The sequence below is a fragment of the Natator depressus genome, chromosome 4 (assembly GCF_965152275.1).
Source record: "Natator depressus isolate rNatDep1 chromosome 4, rNatDep2.hap1, whole genome shotgun sequence".
Classification (NCBI taxonomy): Eukaryota; Metazoa; Chordata; order Testudines; family Cheloniidae; genus Natator; species Natator depressus.
This window is the reverse complement of record NC_134237.1, coordinates 91,033,013-91,055,885: the sequence shown is the minus strand read 5'-3', so window position 1 is coordinate 91,055,885 and position 22,873 is coordinate 91,033,013. Positions and strand designations below refer to the sequence as shown.

The 22,873-nt window shown below is 41.1% G+C and overlaps 1 protein-coding gene across 1 annotated transcript in view; it reads right to left on the bottom strand.

Annotated features, from left to right (window-relative positions):
• The window catches only part of FRYL (FRY like transcription coactivator), a 321,897-nt gene that overhangs the window by 198,270 nt on the left and 100,754 nt on the right, over positions 1–22,873 (bottom strand). Inside the window, exons 3-9 of the mRNA XM_074951439.1 lie at positions 18,502–18,555; positions 15,024–15,163; positions 14,354–14,450; positions 10,467–10,546; positions 9,794–9,874; positions 6,842–7,010; positions 624–716 (exon numbers count right to left, since the gene is read on the bottom strand). Coding sequence (XP_074807540.1) covers positions 624–716; positions 6,842–7,010; positions 9,794–9,874; positions 10,467–10,546; positions 14,354–14,450; positions 15,024–15,163; positions 18,502–18,555 — 714 coding nt within the window. The remainder of the gene's footprint in view (positions 1–623; positions 717–6,841; positions 7,011–9,793; positions 9,875–10,466; positions 10,547–14,353; positions 14,451–15,023; positions 15,164–18,501; positions 18,556–22,873) is intronic.

Genomic DNA, 22,873 nt, shown 5'->3' with positions numbered 1-22,873 from the left:
AAGATGCAGATGATACTTACTGGCAAGAGAAATCATTCTAAGAAAATGGCAGAGGCTGTGACTTCTCCCTCAAATGAGGGATTATGCCCACCAAACATCCAGGTTGTTCACAAATTCAGAGTCTTATTGGACTCACTTAGCCAAAGGACTGCATCCTTTTCTTTTGCACAGAAAATCATTTTTGAGGTCTGCGTACATTTCAGTCACCTACAGGCTATAACAGGCAGTAACATGCTACACTTGGGGCTACATTTGAAGGCTGCTCAGAGGCTTCAGCTGGTGAAGAACAAGCCAGTGAGAGCTTTGCTTGAGTAAAGACTAAATAAGAACCGCAGAATTCAGCCTATCACAATAAATATGAGAGATAATAGTTATGGTGAGAGAGCAATTACTCTAGGCCTAAAGACAAGTGGGAAACCAGATAATAAGCAGGAAGTACTGATACGCTTGCTTTCATAGGAGCACTTAGGTACTGATAGGTAGATTCTTGCCTCATTGCATTTGCCCAACAGCTTTTATGGGTCTGCACAAATTCAACCCAGTGAGGATTTATTGAAAGAATTGCAGGAAGAAAAACTAATCAAACTCACGCACGAGGGGGGAATGGACGACACACTACTTACAGCAGCCACAGGGATGAGAATCTCCACAAACAAACCAGCAAGTGCATGTTTTATATCTTTATCTTTTACTTCCAGGAAGTATTGAGCACATTCCTTTATGATCAAGTGTTAAAAAGACAGCAACAACAAACAAAAACAAAAGACAAAAAAGAAAGACATTTTAAGTTTTAATTTGTTGTATAAGAACATCACCAACTGTCCTACACTGGCAGCTACTTACAATTAATAATTTTAAGAATAAAAGTTAGCCTATTCTTCAGCAGCATCTGAGACTCATTCATACCATTATCAAAGGTAAGATTTCAAATCCTATGCTTCCACCCCCAGCAATTTTTTTGAAAACTAAAAACAGTTGCAACAGCAGTTGTCTATTATGTCTTTTTCCCATAAATAGAATTATAAGGTAAATCTTCCTCCTCAGATTATTTTAAAATATCTGAAAACATGCGGTACTCTTATAGTCATTACTAGAAAATTTTTAGGCATTAAGAATACTTAACTTTTATAAATGTTACTATGTACTATCATAACTTATATACAAAACATAATTTTAGAGAAAATATTTACAGTAAGGGCTTGATCCTGCAAGACTATGAGCACTATAGTCTCAATCCAGCAAGGTATTTAAGCATGTGTGTAAGTCTTTGCAGAATCAGGACCTAAACTGGTAACTGACTGCCAAAAATATTTAGCTCAGTTTGAAAGAAGCTTTAAGTCACTGATTAATATAATGTTTAAAATATATATTAAATAAGATGTCTCAAGAGAAGAGTAAAAAATACCAAGTTGTTTTTGTACTGGGCATCTTTGTTAGATTAAAACAGTTATTTAATGTTCTTGCAATTATTGTTCTTTGAGACGTGTTGCAGATGTGCATTATACTGTAGGTATGTGAACACTTTGTGCCCTGGTACTGGAGAATTTTTCCCTACTCGTACCCACAGGAGCAGCCCAGCCCACAGACGAGTTCCTTGTTTTTCAAGTGAGTGTATAAAGGGCAAAGTTCCTTTATATCCTCCAGTTCCTTCACACCAGAACCCAATGGTAGACTCTCACGCATCAGGGAAGGAGGATGGGTCATAGAATGGACATATGCCTCAGATCCTGAAGAACAAACCATTACAAGAAGGTTAAGTAACCATTTTTTCTTCTTCAGGTGCTTGCATATGTCTATTATACTGTAGATGACTCCACGGCCCATGTCCTGAGGTAACAGCTTGGGAATCTCTTCTGAAGAGGGACTTCCTCACCTACATTTGCTTCTTCCCTTGAAGTGGGCAGACAGTGTGTAATGTATGGTGGAAATATAGACCGAGGACCCATTGCTGCTCTACAAATGCCTAGAGGGGGGACGTGCACCAGAAACGCAGCTGACGTTGAATGTGCTCTGAAGCACACACTGAGACTATCAGGAGATGTTACTCTCTTAGCAGTATAAACCATTGCAATGCAGTTGGTGATCCATTTGGAGGGTGTCTAAGGCTACATCTACACTAGCAACTATAAACAGTTCCATGCACATGGTTGTGCCATAACCCCCTTATTATCCACATCTAAACCTCAGAAGCACTTTTGTCAGACGGCATGAATACAGGGCAAATAAGCTACCTGCTTGAGGGGTATGAGTAAGTACATGCCTCAGGCTGTGGCACAGCCTCTTACCCATGCAAGATTTGCTGTGTGGACAGGGGTAAGGGGCATGTACCACATTTTGAGTTTCAATAGTCCTCTGCACCCAATTACACAATGCACTGAACCCCTTTGTTCCTGACCCTTACCCAATCCATAAAGATCAGTCCTCCCATTTTCACTACTAGTAGTATGCTGCACTTTTTACACCAGAACAGCTTTCTGCTACACTCTTTTGATCAATATAGGTGAACCTGGATCCTGCTTTGCAAAGAGCTAATCTGGCCTGCCAGGTGCTGGTCAATGTGTGGTTGGAGTACACAGTCTTTAAGACTTCTCCTGGAGTGGCAGAAACATACACCTACACCCGGAAATTTCATTGAGGCTGGAGCAGGAGGGTACTGAGCTCAGTGCTGGGAATGCATCAAGCTCTTGAGGCTTCTGTACAGGAGGGCAAAAGACTCCAACAATCTCTCATCGTACATGTCCCTTCTATGATGAATGGGACCAGGTGGTGTCAAGAGCTCCCAGTACACAGCCTAAAGTTGCTCAAAACTCCCTCCTCAACCCCACCTCACTGTCCGATGGGATGTCGATGAGGGTCAGGGCAAAGAGGCAGCAGTGAGCATGGAGGATACCCTGGAAGACCTGGAGGACAAGAAGCATGTTTCTGCACCTCTACCTGGAGAAGCAAGTTGAGGAAGCAACCCTTTGACAAACCAGAGGAGGGCACTGAGCCATGACAGGAACAGGAACCCAAGGCTGGTAAGTTAAAATGGAGACCCATCCTCCCCACCAATATCACATCTTGCACTGTGCTACATTCCTGATTTTAAGCACAGCCCATGCTCTGCTTCAACTCTTAAACAGTCCCTGAGAAAGATAAGGGCATAAATCAATGATTTTATAGATTTCTGATGAACCACTTGTGACGGTGCCCCCCATAAGGCTCTATGGAAATATGTTTATGAATGTATATATGACATAACTGGAATATGTTTTATGCTACATATGCCATGTAACATATTTATGTAAAGGTTATGATCCATTGAATCTATTCATCCTATTTGTATGCATGTGTCATCATTGTATTCGAAGTTATGAATATTGGCTGTATACTGGTTTGATTTTAAATAACCTTAGTAAGGCATTTGGTCAGCTTCTTTAGAAAGGAATTTGCAAGTTAAGTGTCCAATCAAGAAGCACTTAACGCACAATGGATCTTGGAAGGCTCCAATCCACATAAGAAGTCTACATGAGGACATTCAAGGTAGCATGTGGACAATGGCTGCTGCCTGTAAAAACTGAGTCATGCATGGACATGTGACTTGCCCATGTGACTCCAAAATTCCATCTTGGAGCTGGACTTTGCATAGGAGAGAGGAGGGGGTCTCCACCCACAAGAAAAAGTCTATTTAAACCCTTGAGAGACCCCTCCATTTTGTCTTCAGCTGCCTCTCCACCCCCCAAGAATACCTGAAAGAAACTGGAACACAGGACAGTAACTAAGGGGGGTGTGAGTGACTGCTGGACCCAGACTAAAAGGAGACTAGTCTGTAAAAGGAAGCTTACTGGAATTCCTCTCAGGGTGAGGTTTTATCTGTATTCAGTTTTATTAGACATAGACTTGAGTGTTCTATTTTATTCTGCTTGGTAATTCACTTTGTTCTGTCTGTTACTGCTTGGAACCACTTAAATCCTACTTTCTATATTTAATAAAATCACTTTTTACTTATTAATTAACCCAGAGTATGTATTAATACCTGGGGGCGGGGAGGCAAACAGCTGTGCATACCTCTCTATCAGTGTTGTAGAGGGCGAACAATTTATGCGTTTACTCTGTGTAAGCTTTATACAGGGTAAAACGGATTTATTTGGGGTTTGGACTCCACTGGGCATCTGAGTGTTAAAGACAGAAACACTTCTTAAGCTGCTTTCAGTTTAAGCCTACAGCTGTAAGGGGAAGTGGTTCAGACCTGGGTCTGGGTTTGCAGCAGGATAGTGGGTCTGGCTCAAACCAGGCAGGGCACTGAAGTCCCAAGCTGAGAGGACAGGGAAAGCAGGGGCAGAAGTAGTCTTGGCACATCAGTTGGCAGCCCCCAAAGGGGTTTCTGTGATCCAACCCGTCACACCACTATTATGCATTTGGCAGAAGCTATAGAACAGATTATCAGTGAACAGTCACTGTGCCCATGTCTGTGCATTTCTCAGCTAGCACACCGGACGTGATGGGCCCAGGGGAGTTTGGACCAAGGGAAGGGAGGGGACATGTTTAGAAAGTTCCCAGCTGGGGATGGGACAGTTGTAGAAAACTTACAGTAGTTTGTCTAAAGTTATTAACAGCTGTTTTTTGTCCCATTGAAGATTATAGTTTCAGTGCTTCTCCTACCCACACCAATCTTACTGTCCCCTTACAAATGGGAGCCATGCACAACTGTGGGGGATAGAGGGAAAGAGTTGAGGTGGAGTCAGGTCCAGAAAGGAAACACTTTGGTTGACTGAGGAAAAGTTATATGCAGTTGTTGTTGTAACCGTGTCAGTCCCAGGATATTAGAGAGTCAAGGTGGGTGAGATAATATTGTGACATTGTACTCCATATTCTTTATGGAAATATGCTTATGATATGGATATGACATAACTGAGATGTACTTTATGCAAGATGGGTCTTGTAAGATATCATTGGAAAGGTTATAATTTGCTGAATATGATTATCCAATTTGTATGCAAATATCATTTTTGTATCTAAAGTTAGGAATATGGACTATGTAACCATTACAACTGGGTGTCTATTGGGAAGACACCCACCAGATGACAGGTCATCAAATTTGATGAGCCATCAGGAGGGCACAACAAAACCATGAAGATACTAATCTCTCTCCCTCCTGGGAGGCATCCAGGACATAACTGTGACACTACTAGGTCATGTGGTCTTGTCACCTGATAGCAAACATTACCTACGACTTCTTGTAACTTTCCACTGGAAGGGAAGGGGAGTCAAGTTTGAGAAACAAAGGATTCCTGCCTTATGTAAATCCTATTTAAGGGTGGGGAGGAAGGCAAACAGGATGACTCCTCTCCATGGCCTGTTTGCCCAAGAAGAAAGACTGCTAAATCCACCTGAAGAGAAGGCAGGGGGGGAGTTCAGACTGAGACAGGGGTCCAGTCTGAAAAGAAATATAACTGGAACTTTGAACCACAGAAACTTTGCAACCTGCCTAAAATAACATTTAGGGTAAGAAAGTACATTTTGTAACCTGTTTCTTAAGTATTTTGAGCTTAGCTTGCGTGTTTTGTTTTATTTGCTTAGTAATCTGCTTTGTTCTATTATCTCTTATATTCAGTTAAAATCCACCTTTTGTAGTTAATAAACATATTTTGTTTATTACTGAACCCAGTTTATGTAATTTCTAACTGAGGGAGGGGGGCAGCCCATTACAAATATCTTTTATTGGACCAACTTCTGTTGGTGACAGAGACAAGCTTTCAAGCTTACACAGAGCTCTTCTTCGGGTCTGGGAAACTAAATCAAAGTGTCACTGCTAAATACAGGACTTGAACATGATTATTTAGCATTAATATTTAACACACATCTCAAAGGACCATTCAAGGTAAAGTGGCCTGTTAACACCCCTCCAGTCATATGGGGAGGGGGGGAGGGAATGGGCGGGGGGTTGTTAGTGGGTTATAAATTGCTGTAATAAGCAATATTAGGTCTCTATTCAGTCCATGATTTTTAGTGTCTATGAATTTAAGCTCCCAGGCTCATCTTTTGAAAGCATTGTGCGGGTTTCTTTTGAGGATGAGGACCGACATGTCTGAACGATCGTCTGTTGAAGAGTCCCTCACTCTAAGCTTTGAGGCAATGGATGCAGACTTCTGCTTGTGCTTCTGAGGCCTGAGCTTCCCTTAGGTGACTGAGAGGGCTCCAAAGCTGATCTAAAGATATACCAGAGGCACTCCTCCAGCAGCTTTTTCCTAGTCTTGAAGCTGTGACAGATAGAGCATCTATTTCTGATGTGGCCCTCACCCAAAACACTTGAGGCAGCAGGAGCAAGGGTCACTAACAGGCATAGGCTTTTTGCAGCCTGCATAAGATTTGAACCCCAGGAGACTTTGACATATACTCCCCACCCCAGTAGGCTGGATCCAGAGACCAGAAAAACTGAAAAAAGGACAAAAGAAGGACTAAATCAAAAGAAATAAATTTAAACTTATAACACTAAAAGAAAAGAAAATGAATAATCAGAACTTTTTGAGTACCACTAGGTAGATCAAATAGCTGTTCACATGGAACACCAATGTGCTGATCATGGATGGTAAGAAGGAACTGGAAGAGGGACAGGGTGTCTCCACCCTTTATACCCTTATTCACAGCACAAGGGCTCAGCGGTAGGCAAGGCCACTCCTTAAATTTCTGCTAGGGAAAAAGTCTCCAGCACTGATGCACAAGGAGCTCACACACCACACCTACAATGCAGTGTACATATGCAAGCCATCAAAGAAGACAGAACCTTGCTAATGAAGACACACAGAAGTTAAATCTAGTTTCAAAACGATGTCTGCTTTAGTTCCAGGTGGTGCACATTTACCTGCATGAACTGAAATGATGCTTCAAAGTCTTCTACAGGATACATTTTTACTCTGAAAAACTTCATCCCCATAATTAAGCTGATGATACTTTGTACTACGTGAGGACTCTGTTCCTTCTGCCGCAGTTCCTTTAATTCAGTGACAAACTTCTTCCTAACAGCCTGAAACCTGGATAATTTACACACATAGCAAACATTGATATTGCTTAGTTCAGTTTATACTATTTCTATTTTAAACATATTTTTCAAGTAACTTTATCTGACAATGATATTGTAGCTACAGTTAAAGAGATACAGTTAAGGTAGACAGATTTTATTTCTTGTATTTGATGTCTAGATACTGTGGTGATTAGCATATTAGAAAACAAATGAAGGCAGAGCAAATAACATTTGAGGAATGCCAGCTTTCTATTTACTCCATCTATATACCTAAAAAATGGCAGCATCTTTTTAAAAATCTTCCTGATGCATAGTTTTGTTGAATAAATGAGCACTTAGCTATTTTAAAATTACAAAAAGAAAAGAAGTACTTGTGGCACCTTAGAGACTAACCAATTTATTTGAGCATGAGCTTTCGTGAGCTACAGCTCACTTCATCGGATGCATACTGTGGAAGCTGCAGAAGACATTATATACACACAGAGACCATGAAACAATGCCTCCTCCCACCCCACTCTCCTGCTGGTAATAGCTTATCTAAAGTGATCATCAAGTTGGGCCATTTCCAGCACAAATCCAGGTTCTCTCACCCTCCGCCCCCCCACACACAAACTCACTCTCCTGCTGGTAATAGCCCATCCAAAGTGACCACTCTCTTCACAATGTGTATGATAATTAAGGTGGGACATTTCCAGCACAAATACAGGTTTTCTCACCCCCCCTTTTTTTTCCCTCCAAAAAACACACACACACAAACTCACTCTCCTGCTGGTAATAGCTTATCCAAAGTGACCACTCTCCCTACAATGTGCATGATAATCAAGGTGGGCCATTTCCAGCACAAATCCAGGTTTTCTCACCACCTCCACCCCCCAAACACACACAGAAACTCACTCTCCCGCTGGCAATAGCCCATCCAAACTGACCACTCTCCCCACAATGTGCATGACAATCAAGGTGGGCCATTTCCAGCATAAATCCAAGTTTAACCAGAACATCGGGGGGGGGGGGGGAATAAGGGGAAATAGGCTACCTTGCATAATGACTTAGCCACTCCCAGTCTCTATTTAAGCCTAAATTAATAGTATCCAATTTGCAAATGAATTCCAATTCAGCAGTTTCTCGCTGGACTCTGGATTTGAAGTTTTTTTGTTGTAAGATAGCGACCTTCATGTCTCTGATTGCGTGACCAGAGAGATTGAAGTGTTCTCTGACTGGTTTATGAGTGTTATAATTCTTGACATCTGATTTGTGTCCATTTATTCTTTTACGTAGAGACTGTCCAGTTTGCCCAATGTACATGGCAGAGGGGCATTGCTGGCACATGATGGCATATATCACATTGATGTTGTTAGGCCCTGTGATGGTGTCCCCTGAATAGATATGTGGGCATGACCCATCACTCTCACAAATCTTGGGAGACAGGCCAGTCCTTGCCTACAGACAGCTCCCCAACCTGAAGCAAATACTCACCAACAACCACATACCACACAACAGAACCACTAACCCAGGAACCTATCCTTGCAACAAAGCCCGTTGCCAACTGTGCCCACATATCTATTCAGGGGACACCATCACAGGGCCTAACAACATCAGCCACACTATCAGAGGCTCGTTCACCTGCACATCCACCAATGTGATTTATGCTGGAAATGGCCCACCTTGATTGTCATGCACATTGTGGGGAGAGTGGTCAGTTTGGATGGGTTATTGCCAGCAGGAGAGTGAGTTTCTGTGTGTGTTGGGGGGGGGGAGACACACCTGGATCTGTGCTGGAAATGGCCCACCTTGATTATCATGCACATTATAGGGAGAGTGGTTACTTTGGATGAGCTATTACCAGCAGGAGAGTGAGTTTGTGTGTGTGTGTTTTTTGGAGGGGAAAAAAAAAGGGGGGGGGGGGTGAGAAAACCTGTATTTGTGCTGGAAATGTCCCACCTTGATCTTCATGCACGTTGTAAGGAGAGTGGTTTGGAGGTTTTTGGAATACAGACTAACACGGCTGTTACTCTGAAACCTGTCTTTAAAATTACAATTACACTCACCGGCCTTTACACAAAAATATCTGAGGCATGTCTCTGTAACTGCATATAGACAGCATTTTTTTCATTTGAGTTGTATCTGTTCCATTCTTTGAAGGAGGAAATATAATGTAATTTACAAAAAGCTGCCCAGAGAGAGAGGATACCTATGCATTTCAATACCTTACAGGTGCAAGCATGGAGCAGATAGGCAAACCAGAGAATAAACCCTGAATACACAAGTACATAAAATGTACCTATAATGCAAGATACACTAGATCTTATTTTTAAATTAAACTCATTAGCTTTGAAAATATTTCTTAAATGTCTAATCTGTAAAATCTTATTAAATGATAGAAATACACAATATGCATCTCATGAAGTTATGAGCCATTAACACTCCCATTTTATTCCAACCCTCATTGGACTAGACTTGGAATTGTACTCAAGCTAATGAGAGAGACTAGTAATGAGAGAGAGGAAAGTGCCATATTGAAGGAAGCACTGTGCAATAGAAAAATGTATAATTTATGTTTCAAAGAAAGGACAGCATTTCTTATTTTGTTAGACTATGGGAATGATGAACAACAATGTGTCTGTTATGCTAAATGCTTGATTAGTAGCTGACTTTCTTATGTACAACTATGGAAAAGCTTCCAGTTTGCTAACATTATTAATAAATGTGCTGTAAGTAGTAGTCAGGGAGGATAGTTTTACCTTTTGGAGAAAAAAAAAAAAGAGGGAAAAGGAAGAAGTGAAATATCAAGCTTACTTTGATTGAGCAAGAACCCCTATCACTTCTGCATATAAATCTGCAATAATATGCACATTCCCAGTGTTGGTTCCTGAATACCTGTGGGGAGAAGAAAAGAAAAGAACAAGGATGTGCTTTTAGAAAATATTATTTGAATGTATCAACAGTGTGCTTAGCGGTATACAAAACATAAAAGTTGCTCCATGCAATGAGGAATTACCAATTTGAATAGAAAGACCACACTTCACTGGGAACTCTTTCAGACCTACATTCTGTTTTTAAGTTTAAAAATGCATAACATCTGAACTGGTGTAGGTTAATTTTGGTAGGCTTACTGGATGCAATACCTTTTAAGGTGGAATTGTATATAGCACTCTACATGGGAAGAGTTTATTTATGTAACCTGACAACGACCTTCTATTTTTCTTGCCCTTATTGTGCAAATTAAGCTGTATATTTTAAGACAAACAAAATAAGCCTTCTATTGCACACAGCCGTTTTTTTTAAACAGTCATGATTTTTAGCTTCAAAAATCAATATTAATTACATTTTTTGGGTATTATCGCCAAATCTATTAGGTGTGAGGCAATCAGAACAGAAAACCTATGCAGTCAGTCTGAAAACAGCCTGATGATAAAGCACTGGGAATTAAAACAAAAAATATTATGTGTATGAATTAAACTTGACTTACCCTTCCTTGTGTTTAAAGTGCTTAAAAGCCAAATTCAGAACTTCATGTACTAAAGGATCTGGCACTGGATGAACAGGTATCTGAAATATAGATACAATTTCACTTTATTATATCAGTACATAAATACCACTGTGCTATGCCCCTTAGAAATATTCAAGAATAGATTAGGAGGCAGATCCTGAGATGGCGTAACTGTCACAGTTCCACTGACTTCAATGGAGCTGTGACAATTGAAACCAGGTGAGGTTCTGTGCCTAGATATTCAAGCACTATGACTCCACATCAGTGATGTGTGGCATTCTGTTAAATAATTTGACTACTGAGTTTAAGTAATCAAAAATGGCAATCAAAAATTAAGTGATCACATCATTATGTGCATATCATGAATAGCTATGAGTCTAGATTAACTGTTTCATTTCAGACCTCACTAACTGATGTGGTCTGACCATTCCAGATTTAACCTCAAATGTAGGGTAAAGATACTTATGTCAGGGAAAGGAGGCCAAAGGCATCAGTTTAAAAGCTCATCCATCTGGTTAAGAGCAAAGAGAAAAAGCAAGAACAGAGAAGAGGAGTTTATGCCCAGTTTGTATCACATCAAAGGAGGTGACATAAATGTGTAAGGAAATGGTTGAACACTGGCCCCAAATGCACAGCCCACCTTTGCCCAGTGTGTATGTTTTTTTTTAAACTGTCAAAAATCATGTTTATGAAGCTTTTTGATGATTAAAGTATTTTATAAATACTATATATCAGAGTGGCCACGCACACATCAATTTCTTCCTAAGAATAAAGTAGATTTGGTGTAGAGATCAGGTGTATAGGTCAGGTACAAACACATCTAAGTGGGCCAATCTCACAGTGGCTCTGTTTAGCATCACATAAAAGGTGTAGAGGTTTTATATTTTGGGTTCAATGGAAGAGCTTTCCTTTTTAGCCTTTCAGCTATGTTTTCATTTTGCCTCCTAAGAGTCAGCACCTAAAAAGAGCCAAATATATTCTTTAAAAGGTCATTTTTGTTCTGGATGTACACCCACTTTTTACTATTTATTTAACTAATCAAATCACATTACATTACTTTAAATGTTTAAACAGGCTAGCTTTGTCAAATAATTAAATTTTCAAAGACTACTAAGAGTAAGTTATTTTTATTTCAGAAGTATCCTCCAGTCCCCACACAACCCCCCCAAAAAGAATTTTATGATTCAAGTACAGAGAATGCAATACACCTCTCTGTCCTGGGACTTTCCTCCTGTAAAATTTTCTATTATTATATTTTATACATGAATAAATGTGAAGTTCAAACTAATGCAAATAATATCGAGTGTTAGCATGCAGCTAACTCTCTTCTGCGAAGTAGTAGGTTGATGATTGCTGATATTGATGCTACTGAGAATGGACAAAAATGAAGAATCTAACTGGGGTTCTTTCAGATGGACAGTGCATATTCAGAGTTGGGTTGCACCGGCCGGTGGAACCTTCTAATAGCAGTACCCGTTGAAGCGCTCACACTCCCTCCTACCCCTTCTGATAGCATTCCCAAACACTCGGAGGGTGAGGCTATAGAAGGGGGTCAGATGCCCTCTGCTGCCTCAATTCCTTCTACTGCTCCACGGCCGAGAGTCAAGTTCTATTAGGACTCCGTGGAGTATGAATACTCAAGCTCTCTACCCACTCTCCCCTCTTCTTCTGAGTCCTAAAACTCTTGACTTTAAGAACAATGTTACTTTTTGGGTACTTTGTTGATTTAGCGTACCTACAGCAAATTGAATCCTGAGGAGCCTCTTGCATGGCAGAAAAGCTCTACCTTCCTATGTGTCAAGAACTGCTCGTATGAAGGGAATTCTCTGTGCAGGACAGATGTGGGACTTTTTCATATCAATCAAAAGTCCTAATCTCTCATAGCTTGAGAAAGCTCTTTTGAAATGTGAGTTTGAGGAGCCCACCATCTAGATAAGGGTAAACGAAAATACCTTGTCTTCTCAAAGGGGCTGCTACAGTAGAAAGGTATTTTGTAAAACTCTAGGGGCAGCAGACAGGCCAGAAGGAAGGTCCTTATATTGGAAATGCATTAGCACCATAAAAGCAGAGATATTTGTGGTGATTTGGTCTGATACGGAATCTACACAGGGATAAAAGACCCGCCGCCTGGCTGTGGCTGGCCTGGGTCAGCTGACTTGGGCTCATGGGGCTCGGGTTCTGGGGCTAAAAATCACTGCATAGAGAATCTGGCTCTAGCCTGAGCCCAAATGTCTACACAGCGATTTTTTCAGCCCTGGAGCCCAAGCCCTGCAACTCTGAGTCAGCTGACCCAGGCCAGATACGGGTTTTTTATCTTGTGTAGATATACTCAGAAATACAGAAATAAGCTACCACAATAACTGATGTAAATATGTGAATCTGTGATGAAGAAACTTGTTGATTCCATAACTAACTTTGGATCCGTTAGATGAAATTTATGAAGGAATTTACCCTAATGAGCACTCTTCGCTTTCAGTTTAGGATCCAATGCTGACAGATCTGGAGCCAATGAATCTCCTCAGTGTAACGTCACACCACTAACAGGTGCTTTTTTGTCTTTTGCTATCTTTTTTGGAACACAGATGGACAATCTAATGGCTTTTCTCTCACCACTCGCTTCTTGCCTCAGATGACAGTGCCAAGGGAGTCTCTGGAGCTTTCATTGTTGGCTCAAAGTTTGAGAACAGACTGTGCGGCAGTCATGGAACTCTATTCCAGAGCCAAAAATCAGACCTTCCATCATAGTACTCTTTTTCTTCGAGTTAGCTGTACGAGGTGCTGACACCCATCTTTTTAACTTGTGCTTGAATCCCTTAGAGTTATCAATTCCAAGCAGCTTTGCCAGAAAAGCTTCTTGAAGCAAAAGGGCTTGCTGTCTGTTCACATGCTCCTTACGTGCTCTCTGAGTGAACATACTGTAGATAGAGCAAGTCAAATAAGAGTGGTTGTCACCAAGACATGCCAAGCATCTGACATGGGTGTCCAGTTCCAGGAAGACTACCAGGCAAGATGCACACCTCTTAAAACTGGATTGTTTTGCCTTTGGATCTGCCATTTAGCCAGTAGATGAAACTGATTTTAACAACTATTTAGCTACCCTAAAAACAACTGACCTAAATAACTAATTATTCTTATCCTAATTATACTAACTATACTAAAAGTAAAAAGCTATCCAAGTCACTAAAAAGTCTTGAGAGAAGGCTCTGGATCCAAGAGATCTGGAGACATCCACATCTGTCTGCTGCTGTAGTTGGAAGGAACAGAGATGGAGAGGTCAACACATCCCCTTATCCTCAGAATGTTTGGGAACATTGAGGGGAAGGATAGGATGGACATGCAAGTACTGTAATGGGTGCTGCTATGAGAACATTCCAACATCTCAGCTGCACCAGCCACCATCAGTTGGAATATGTGGAGAACACTCAAAGAAGAATTATGTTTCCTCATTCTGACTTTTCTTTGCATTAACATAGTCCTCTTCAAACATGATTACCTCACTGTGAAACAGAAACCTTTTCGTACACCCCACAATGTCTACATAGGGGATTTTCAATACAGAACTTTGGTGTGCACTGCTAGTCACATCCCCATAGTCCAAACTGTGCGGCAGAGTAGACATGCCCTCTAAGAGATTTCAATAGAGAAGGTATAAAGAAGGGATGGGGAGCTGAGGAGAGAGCAAGTAGGAGAGGCGGAAAGCTTTGTGCAGCTGAAAGAATTATTGTAACATCACATGTACTCATCCTGTACTGGCCTGAGTTTTATATAAAAAAACTTGAAGTAGATGACTGAAACATTTGGATGTTAACAATTACAAACAAAAGATTAACAGCAAGCACACACCTTGTAGAAGCTAAAGAGCTTACCTGTTTTAGAACTTCTACTAAAACTAAACAAAAAATGAAATCTACAGCTAAGTCCCTCCTTTCAAGTAGATAATCTCTCTCACGCTGTTGCTCATCCCTAAAGGAAGAAATTAAGAACAAACATTATATGTAGGACTTAATTCAGATACGTAGTATAAGAGTTATACATTAGTGCTTGGTTGGTTGTTTTAAAGTAAAAATAGTCAGATACATATCCAATACAGTACATGGTTAGGAAAGAATTACAGGTTTGGGGGGCAGCAGGATTTTTTGGGGGGGGATTGTTTCAGGAGGCCAGAAAATCTTTCTGATTTTTTTCTTACTGCTTCCATGCCTCGTTTCCCCCACCCCTCCCAAAAGGTAGCCAAAAAAAAAAAAAAAAAAAAAACAACCCCCACTCTCAAGAGGACATGAACTAGTTAGGAATCACTTCAGAGTGCATCAACACTGCTCCTTAAATTAGCCCGAGGAATCATTAAGTTATTCAAGGTGTTACTTCTCCCCAGGTTAAGGGCAAAATCTGAGAAACTTTAGCCTCTTCTGACCCAGGAAATAAGACCCCAAAATATGAAATGTTTTGTTATCCAAAAAGTACAACTACACTTTTATAGCAATAAACATATGAACCAAATGCTGATTTGCTGGGGGGAAAAAATCCAATGGCACTTACCCCTTAGATTTTGTGCTAGATCGAGGTCTGTATTCATAAGATTCATCTTCAGTTCCATTTTGACGCCTGTACCAGTCAAACAAGGTGCGTAGTAAGGAGGGGAGACAGTGCTCTGCTACTGAGCTCATAGAGCTTATCAACTGGAAAGATAAAAAAGGTATATTGGTTAATGTAAGATTTATAATTTAGTTACTTCAAATCATCCTCTCTTCTAGATTTATTAATACTGTCTGAATAGTTCTATGTTATGTTAGAGTAATTTTTGTACAAAATAATCTTTATGTTCATTCAAGGGAATTTTTGTAATCACAACATTCTAAATCAAACATAATGAAAAATGTATGATAAAGAAACAAGGAAATATTGTAAAGTTAATCTGGAGCTTTGAAATACTCTATATAGGCAACCATGCTAAAATTAACTAGAAGATGCTAGATATTTTAAAATAATGTACCTGAACGCTGTCACAAAGCAAATTCACATTTAAAGCACACGATTATTTCACAATATAAATTATGGAAAAGTGATATTCTTCCCAATGTGTTTATGCACGCACTTCTCTTCAGAAGTCTTATGAGGCTGTGTCAGGGGTTTGTGGCTCCAGATAAAGTGGCTACTGGAGTGCTCCTAGATGAGGCATAGTCAGATGAACCAGCTCCAAGCAGACTAAGATCAGAGACCTGGCACAGTGATCTTTCAGTTGGGAACATTTTAAGTTTAACTTGAGGTTTCCTAGATCTCTGGGTTTATTTGCAAAATGACTTCCAAATAGCACACTCCTCAGTGATGTGCCCCTCATCTAGGCAAATTAAGCACTTACCCTACCCATCATTTAAGAGCATTTCTGTCTCTCATACTGGGCAGTTTTTGCAACCTAGGGATGAGTTCACTTTTGACTGAACCAGTACTGAGACTACTTCCCCAGTAAATAAACAAGAATAGTTTCCTCAAAAAGAAACAAAAGGAAACACTGTAAAATTCCAACATTGACCTAACTAGCTAGCTAGTACTTAACTGCTTATTACATAAAATTTAGAGGCAGTCACTGAGAGGTTCAATTCGTAGCCATGAGCAGTGAGAAGGAACAGAGGGAAAGTTGGAACACATTTGCCCTTTTTGCCCTCAGCTGGAGACACAAGGACACTAAGGGTACATGAGTCATCCCATCGGGTACTGCTGATCATAAGTCTCTAGCTTGAGTGTACAGGACACACGTGCACCAACATATATGTGGACATGCATTCAAAGAAGAAAGAAGTTTTCCACTGCCATACTTTCTTCCTTTTCCTTTCTGATCATTTGTCAATGCCAGTGGTTGGAAAGTTGTTTTTAAAACAGGGGTGGGCAAACTTTTTGGCCCGAGGGCCACAACGGGGTTGCGAAACTGTATGGAGTGCCAGGTAGGGAAGGCTGTGCCTCCCCAAACAGCCTGGCCCCACCCCCTATCCACCCCCACCCACTGACTGCCCCTCTCAGAACCTCCGACCCATCCAACCCTCCCTTCCCCTCCCCTCCCCCGCCCCCGGGCTCCTTGTCCCCTGGCCGCCCCCTCCTGGTACCCCCCGCCCCAACCTCCCCACCGGGACCCCACCCCCTATCCAACCCCCCCCGCTCCCTGCCCCCTGACTGCCCCCCAGCTCCCCTACCCAACCTCCTTCGCTGCCGCCCCCTTACCATGCTGCTCAGAGCGGCAGGAGCTCGCAGCCCCGCTGCCTGGATGGAGCCAGCCGCGGCTGCCTGTGCAGCGGCATAACTGCGGGGGAGGAGGGGCAGCAGAGGAAGGGCCAGGGCTAGCCTCCCCAGCCAGGAGCTCAAGGGCTGGGCAGGACGGTCCTGCAGGCTGGATGTGGCCTGCGGGCCGTAGTTTGCCCACCTCTGCCTTAAGGTGTGCTAGGACATTCACACTTTAGGATTTAGAAAGAAAATAATGCATTAAAGCAATCAAGATGGCAACATAATGTAACATTTTTTAAAAACTAGGCAAAATACTATATTTCTTTATTATTTTTCAAATATTGTGGTTAACGATCTATCCTATAAAACATACTTCACTATTTATAGTTTTTAAACATGATCAATTTCAATCCTGTACTTTGCAAAGACAAACTACTCACTCTTCATAATTATCTTTTTGACCCAAGGATAAGAAGTCATCTTTAACAGGAGTAGTTAGACTTTATCAGTAGGAGGAAGAAAGAAGGGGGATAACCTAAGAAAGGAAACTCTAAGACCCCTTCAATTTGCAAGCTACTTTTCCTTTCTCCAGTCTGCCTTTTAGTGTTTTTAGCCCCACTCAATATCCTACTTTATTCACTATTCCCCTTCGTCATCTGTTCTATAGCCTCCTTCTGTATTCTCTTTCCTCATGTTGAGTTCAGCTTCTCACTCCAACATAGTGCTGTTCTGACTGGAAAAGGTTTAGAAAGGTAGCCTCCATGGTTCTTCTTCCCCCTCACTTCTACTCAGAGTTTCCCTTCTCTCTCCACCTGGGCTGTCTACTCTGCTTCCCCTTTGGGTCTCTCCTTACGTTCTCCTCTTCTGCTGCAACAGAGCCAGAGCTCTGACAATGCTGCTGCAGGAGCTGCTGCAATGCTGAAAACCACTTACGTTGCAAAACAGCTCCCTCTGCAAATTGGCTTTCAGAGACACTTACTTCTAAATAACATGTTCTATCCATCTCTGGACATTACATCAAATGAGTATAGCAGAATCAGAGATGGGGACACAAAAAACACAACCACATGCCATATATTGAGTAGCAAGGCTGTAAATTCAATTATGATCAAATATGTCTGAACACCCATCATTAACTATTGTCTCCTTCTTAGTCTTTCAGCTTCCCACCTTGGGTTTGCCTAGGATCGTCTGCACCTCACCTCATGGAATTTTCTTATTTGACACCTGAATGAAACTTCCTAAACAAAACTAATCTCAACAAAAACAAGATTAAAAATAGGAAATAGAATTAAAACAACAGAAATGGTTTGCTTAACATATCTCAAGTGAAAACAGACCAGGTACTTTCACCTTAGTTACCGAAGAAAAAAAGAAAAGTGATTGGCTTACATCCCCTGAAAGCAATCCCCTCTCAGACTATTCTAGTCCACTTGTCAGTACTGCAGTGATGTCTTAATACCAACTCCTTTTCTGCATCCCCTGTCAAGTTGCTTATTAAATCCTAGTTTTCTGAAGTCAAAGAGATTCAAAAACTGTTCATGAAACTGTATCATTCTCCACCTTCTAGGCAATGGTCCTTGAGAAAATAAAACCCTTTAATGATTACATTTTAGAGTAGGTAACAAAAATCGGACTTATTATCTCTGGTAATTATTTAACATAAACCAGTACACTAACATTCTAAGTTAATCATCTGAACAGTAGAACTGTTATCCTCCGCTTGCATGGAACACCTTAATTCCATACAACCTGAAAAAACAAAAACAGACAATGCAGTATCTTAAATGAAAGTGTTTCCTACCTGATCAAATTGAAGATCTTCACCTCTTTGAAGAGATCTTGACAAGAGCTTTTCCTAGAAACAGGATAAAAATCATTAGAGAGTATGAAGCATGCAATTAGCTAAAAGCAAAGCACTGCAACAAGCAAAACAAGCAAATGTGATATAACATAGGTGTAAAAAGCAGGAATCAACATACTTTATGAAAATGTAAAGAGGCATAGATCAGTCTCAACTCCAGCTATATTTTCCAGCTGGAAAAAATTTTTAAGATGTGAACTGAATACAGAAAAGATCAGAGATGAACAAGCTAGTTTGGTGGCTTAGTTGTCACACTATACGCTGTCAATCACAAAACCTGGAATTTCTGAATTCCAGAAGCTGTCTAGGTCTCATTTCTCAGCAGGGGCTTAAAAAGATCATCATGCTGCTCCACCTGGATAGCTGGTGATGAGTGACAAACTGACTTCTACGGAAATCCCATCCGGCCCTCCTACACACAGCATATTCATGATCATGGGAGACAGATATAGGGAGAAAGGAAGTTGTAAGAGGGGAAACAATAAGGCCTTCATGAAAGTGGAACCTCACTCCAATCCCCATCTATTTTTTTGCCCCTCACTTTCCCTACTGTAAAGGAGAAAGAAAGTGATGTATAATAACGTTAAGATACCAGTTATAAGTACACTTACATTTGAGATAGCCATGTAGAGGAAAAATGCAATATTAATATCAGACAAAAGTTACAAGTTTGTATCAGTACCTCATGACTATCAATCATTATAAAATATACTGGGTTGAGCAAATATATTCATGATAAAATGATGAAATAAATATTAAAATATTAAAAGAAAAAATGTTCAGAAACTGGAACGAAAGTACCCATTTAAAATACTTCTGAGTATTACACTATTGTGTTTGATTTATGATCTTCAAGATTACCCACACTCATTTGAACAAAAATACAATTTTAAGGCTCTTCCCATGAGGCCAAGCCAAGAAAGAAACAGACACAAATTCCTTAGTCCCACATTATTCTGTGGGCCATGATGTACTAGTTAATTAGGGCTGCCAACCATCTAATCACAAAAACCCGAACACCCTTGCCCGCCCCTACTTCACCCCTGCCCCGCTCATTCCATCCCCCTTCCCTCCATTGCTCACTCTCCCCCACCCTCATTCACTTCCACCGGGCTGGGGCACGGGGTTGGGGTGTGGAACGGGGTGCGAGCTTTGGGCTACAAGGTGGGACTGACGGGTTCGGAGTGTGGGAGGGGGCTCCGGGCTGAGCCTGGGGCAGGCGGTTGGGGTGCAGGAAGAGGTTTGGGGTGCAGGCTCTGGGAGGGAGTTTGTGTGTGGGAGGGGGCTCAGGGCTGGGGCAGGGGGTTGGGGTGCCAGAAGGGATGAGGGATGTGCGGGCTTACCTCAGGCGGCTCCCAGAAGCGGCCGGCATGTCTGGCTCCTAGGCTCAGGAGCAGCCAGGCAGCGATGTGTGCTGCCCCTGCCTGCAGGCACTGCCCCCGCAGCTCCCATTGGCCATGGTTCCCAGCCAAGGGAAGCTGCAGAGTCAGCACTCGGGGGGGGGGGGGGGGGCAGCACGCAGTGACCCCCCTGGACACTCCTGTGCCTTGGAGCCACAGGGTGTGCCAATTGCTTCCGGGAGCCATGCGGAGCCACGGCAGGTAGGGAAACTGCCTTAGCCCCACTACACCGCTGACTGGACTTTTAGCGGCCTATTAAAATCTCCCAGATTGGTTTCAGTAGCCACCAGGAGATCCAGAAGACTCCCAGCCAATCCGGGAGGGTTGGCAACCCTATAGTTAATACTCTAAACTAAAGCAAGGTTCCACAGTAATGGACGTAAGTGGGAAGTAAGAGTCATAAATAACAAAGTGTGTTGACAAATTTTCAGTAATTAGAGAGGAACTTTAAGGTTAATTCGCTTTTTATTTTTAAATAAACAGAATCAGCAAGTAGGTCACTGATTTTTATGAACAATTTAAACTTCGACCACTTAAAGGTTATTATTTAACAAAAAAGAAAATGTTCTTGAAAAAAATATTTTTATAGTTCAATTAGTAGTCTTTCCGCCCTAGCTAAAGATTTGAGATCTGAAAAAATGAAAACAAATCAGACGAAACCACACCACACCCTTCAGAAATGGTAAGTAACTAATTGCACAGGTCAACAGAAAGGTAACACTGGTAGCCTGATGGAAAATGGATTACAGCTACACTAATTACATGTAAGAATGCATAACTTAAAACAAAAAAAGAGAGAGAGAGAAAACATTTAATCAAGAAAAATACAACCTCCAAATTTTACTGGCAGAGAATAATAAGAAAACAAATCCCAACCACTTCTTATATGGTAATTCCTAGAAAAAATAAAATGCACGTATGCCATTCTAGCATGTGCGCACAGCTCTATTTGTACAAGACAACACTGAATATTTTAAAATGATCTCTGCAGTGATCAATCTGGATTAAAAAACTAGAATGTGGAATCACGAGGCTCAATGCATGGGTATATGGAAAATAAACCCTACCCTGTCAAACTAACTGGATATTTTTTTTGATGAGATTACAAATTCTGTTGATAAAGGAAATAGTGTTGATGTAATATATATTTAGACTTCTGTAAGGTGTTGACTTGGTACTACATGAGATTTCGATTAAAAAAATATTAGACATAAAATTTACACAGCACAAATTAAGTGGACAAAATATTAACTAACTGACAGATCTCAAAATGTAATTGTAAACGGGAAATTATCATTGAGCAGATATATTTCCTGTGGGGTCCTATAGGGAGCGGTTCTTGGCCCTATACTATTTAACATTTTTATTAATGACCCAGAAGAAAACATAAAATCATCACTGATAAAGCTTAAAAATGTCACAAAAATTGGGTTGGTGGTAAATAATTAAGAGGACAGGTCACCTATACAGTGCGATCTGGATTGCTTGGTGAGTAGGATGCAAGCAAACAATGTGTGTTTTAATACGGCTAAATGTAAATGTATACATCTAGGAACAAAGAATGTAGGCCAGATTGATAGGATAGGGAACTCTATCCTGGAAAGCAATGACTGAAAAAGATTTGAGGGCCATGGTGGGTAATCAGCTGAATATGTGCTCCTACTGTGAAGCTGTGGCCATAACAGCTAATGTGATCCTCAGATGTGAAAAGAGGGAAATCCCGAATAGGAGTAGAGAGGTTATTTTACCTTGTGTATTTGGCAGTCATGTGAATGCTGCTGGAATACTGTGTCCAGTTCTAGTGTCCACAATTCAAGAAGGACGCTGGTAAATAAGAGAGGGTTTAGAAAAGAGCCATGACAATGACTAAAGGATTAGAAAACACTCCTTATAGTGAAAGACTCAAAGAGCTCAATCTATTTAGTTTAACAAAGAGAAGATGAAGGGGTGACAATCACAGTTGATAAAAACCTACATGGGGAACAAATATTTGATAAATGCGCTCTTCAGTCTAGCAGAGAAAGGTATAACACAATCCAATAGCTGGAATATGAACCTAGACAAATTCAGAGTGGAAATAAGGTGTACATTTTTAAGAGTGAAAGTAATTAACTATTGGAACAATTTACCAAGGGTTTTCGTGAATTCTCCATCACTGACAATTTTGACACTTTTCTTGCAATTGCCTTAGTGCAAAGACCATGTTGATAGTTGATGTACTGGCATGGAAGCTGCACTGACTCTGGATATACACGTTCAGCAAGAATTTGCAGTCTATTGACAATGACCCATGCAAATGCTTTGCCAGTAACACAAAAAAGAGATTCCTCTGTAGTTGTTGCAATCTCTCATCTCCTTTGTTTGTATACAGTTATGATGTTGCAACCTTCGTGTCTTTTGGTGTCTCTCCTTCCCTTTAGCAGGCAAGCAAGACATTGTGCAGATGTTTAAGTACAACCTGTCCTCCTTATTTCAGTACTTCAGCCGTTAAGAGAACTTCTTTCTGCCGATGATGCAGTATTTTTCGCACACAGCGACAAGGAGCTCCAGCAACTTTGCAATAGCTTTGCACTAGCCTGTGATGAATCTGGAGTAACCATGAGTCTAAAGACAACAATGATTTTGATACTAGATGTTTTGACGGCACCAGAAGTTTCAATAGTTAGCACCATGCTAGAAATTGTGCATAAATTCTGCTATCTGGAATCAACTGTATCGGAAAACAGCAGCAGGAACTATGAACATAGATACCAGAGGAGTAATTCGGATCCAAAGACAGTGGGGGGTGATGATGGACAGCTCACTGAGCAGGCAAGTTCATCCTCTTCCCCTCTCCTTTTCCAAACATGTCATCAGTGCCCTATTACATACCATTTATACCACACATTTATATCCACTAAACCAGCGATCGT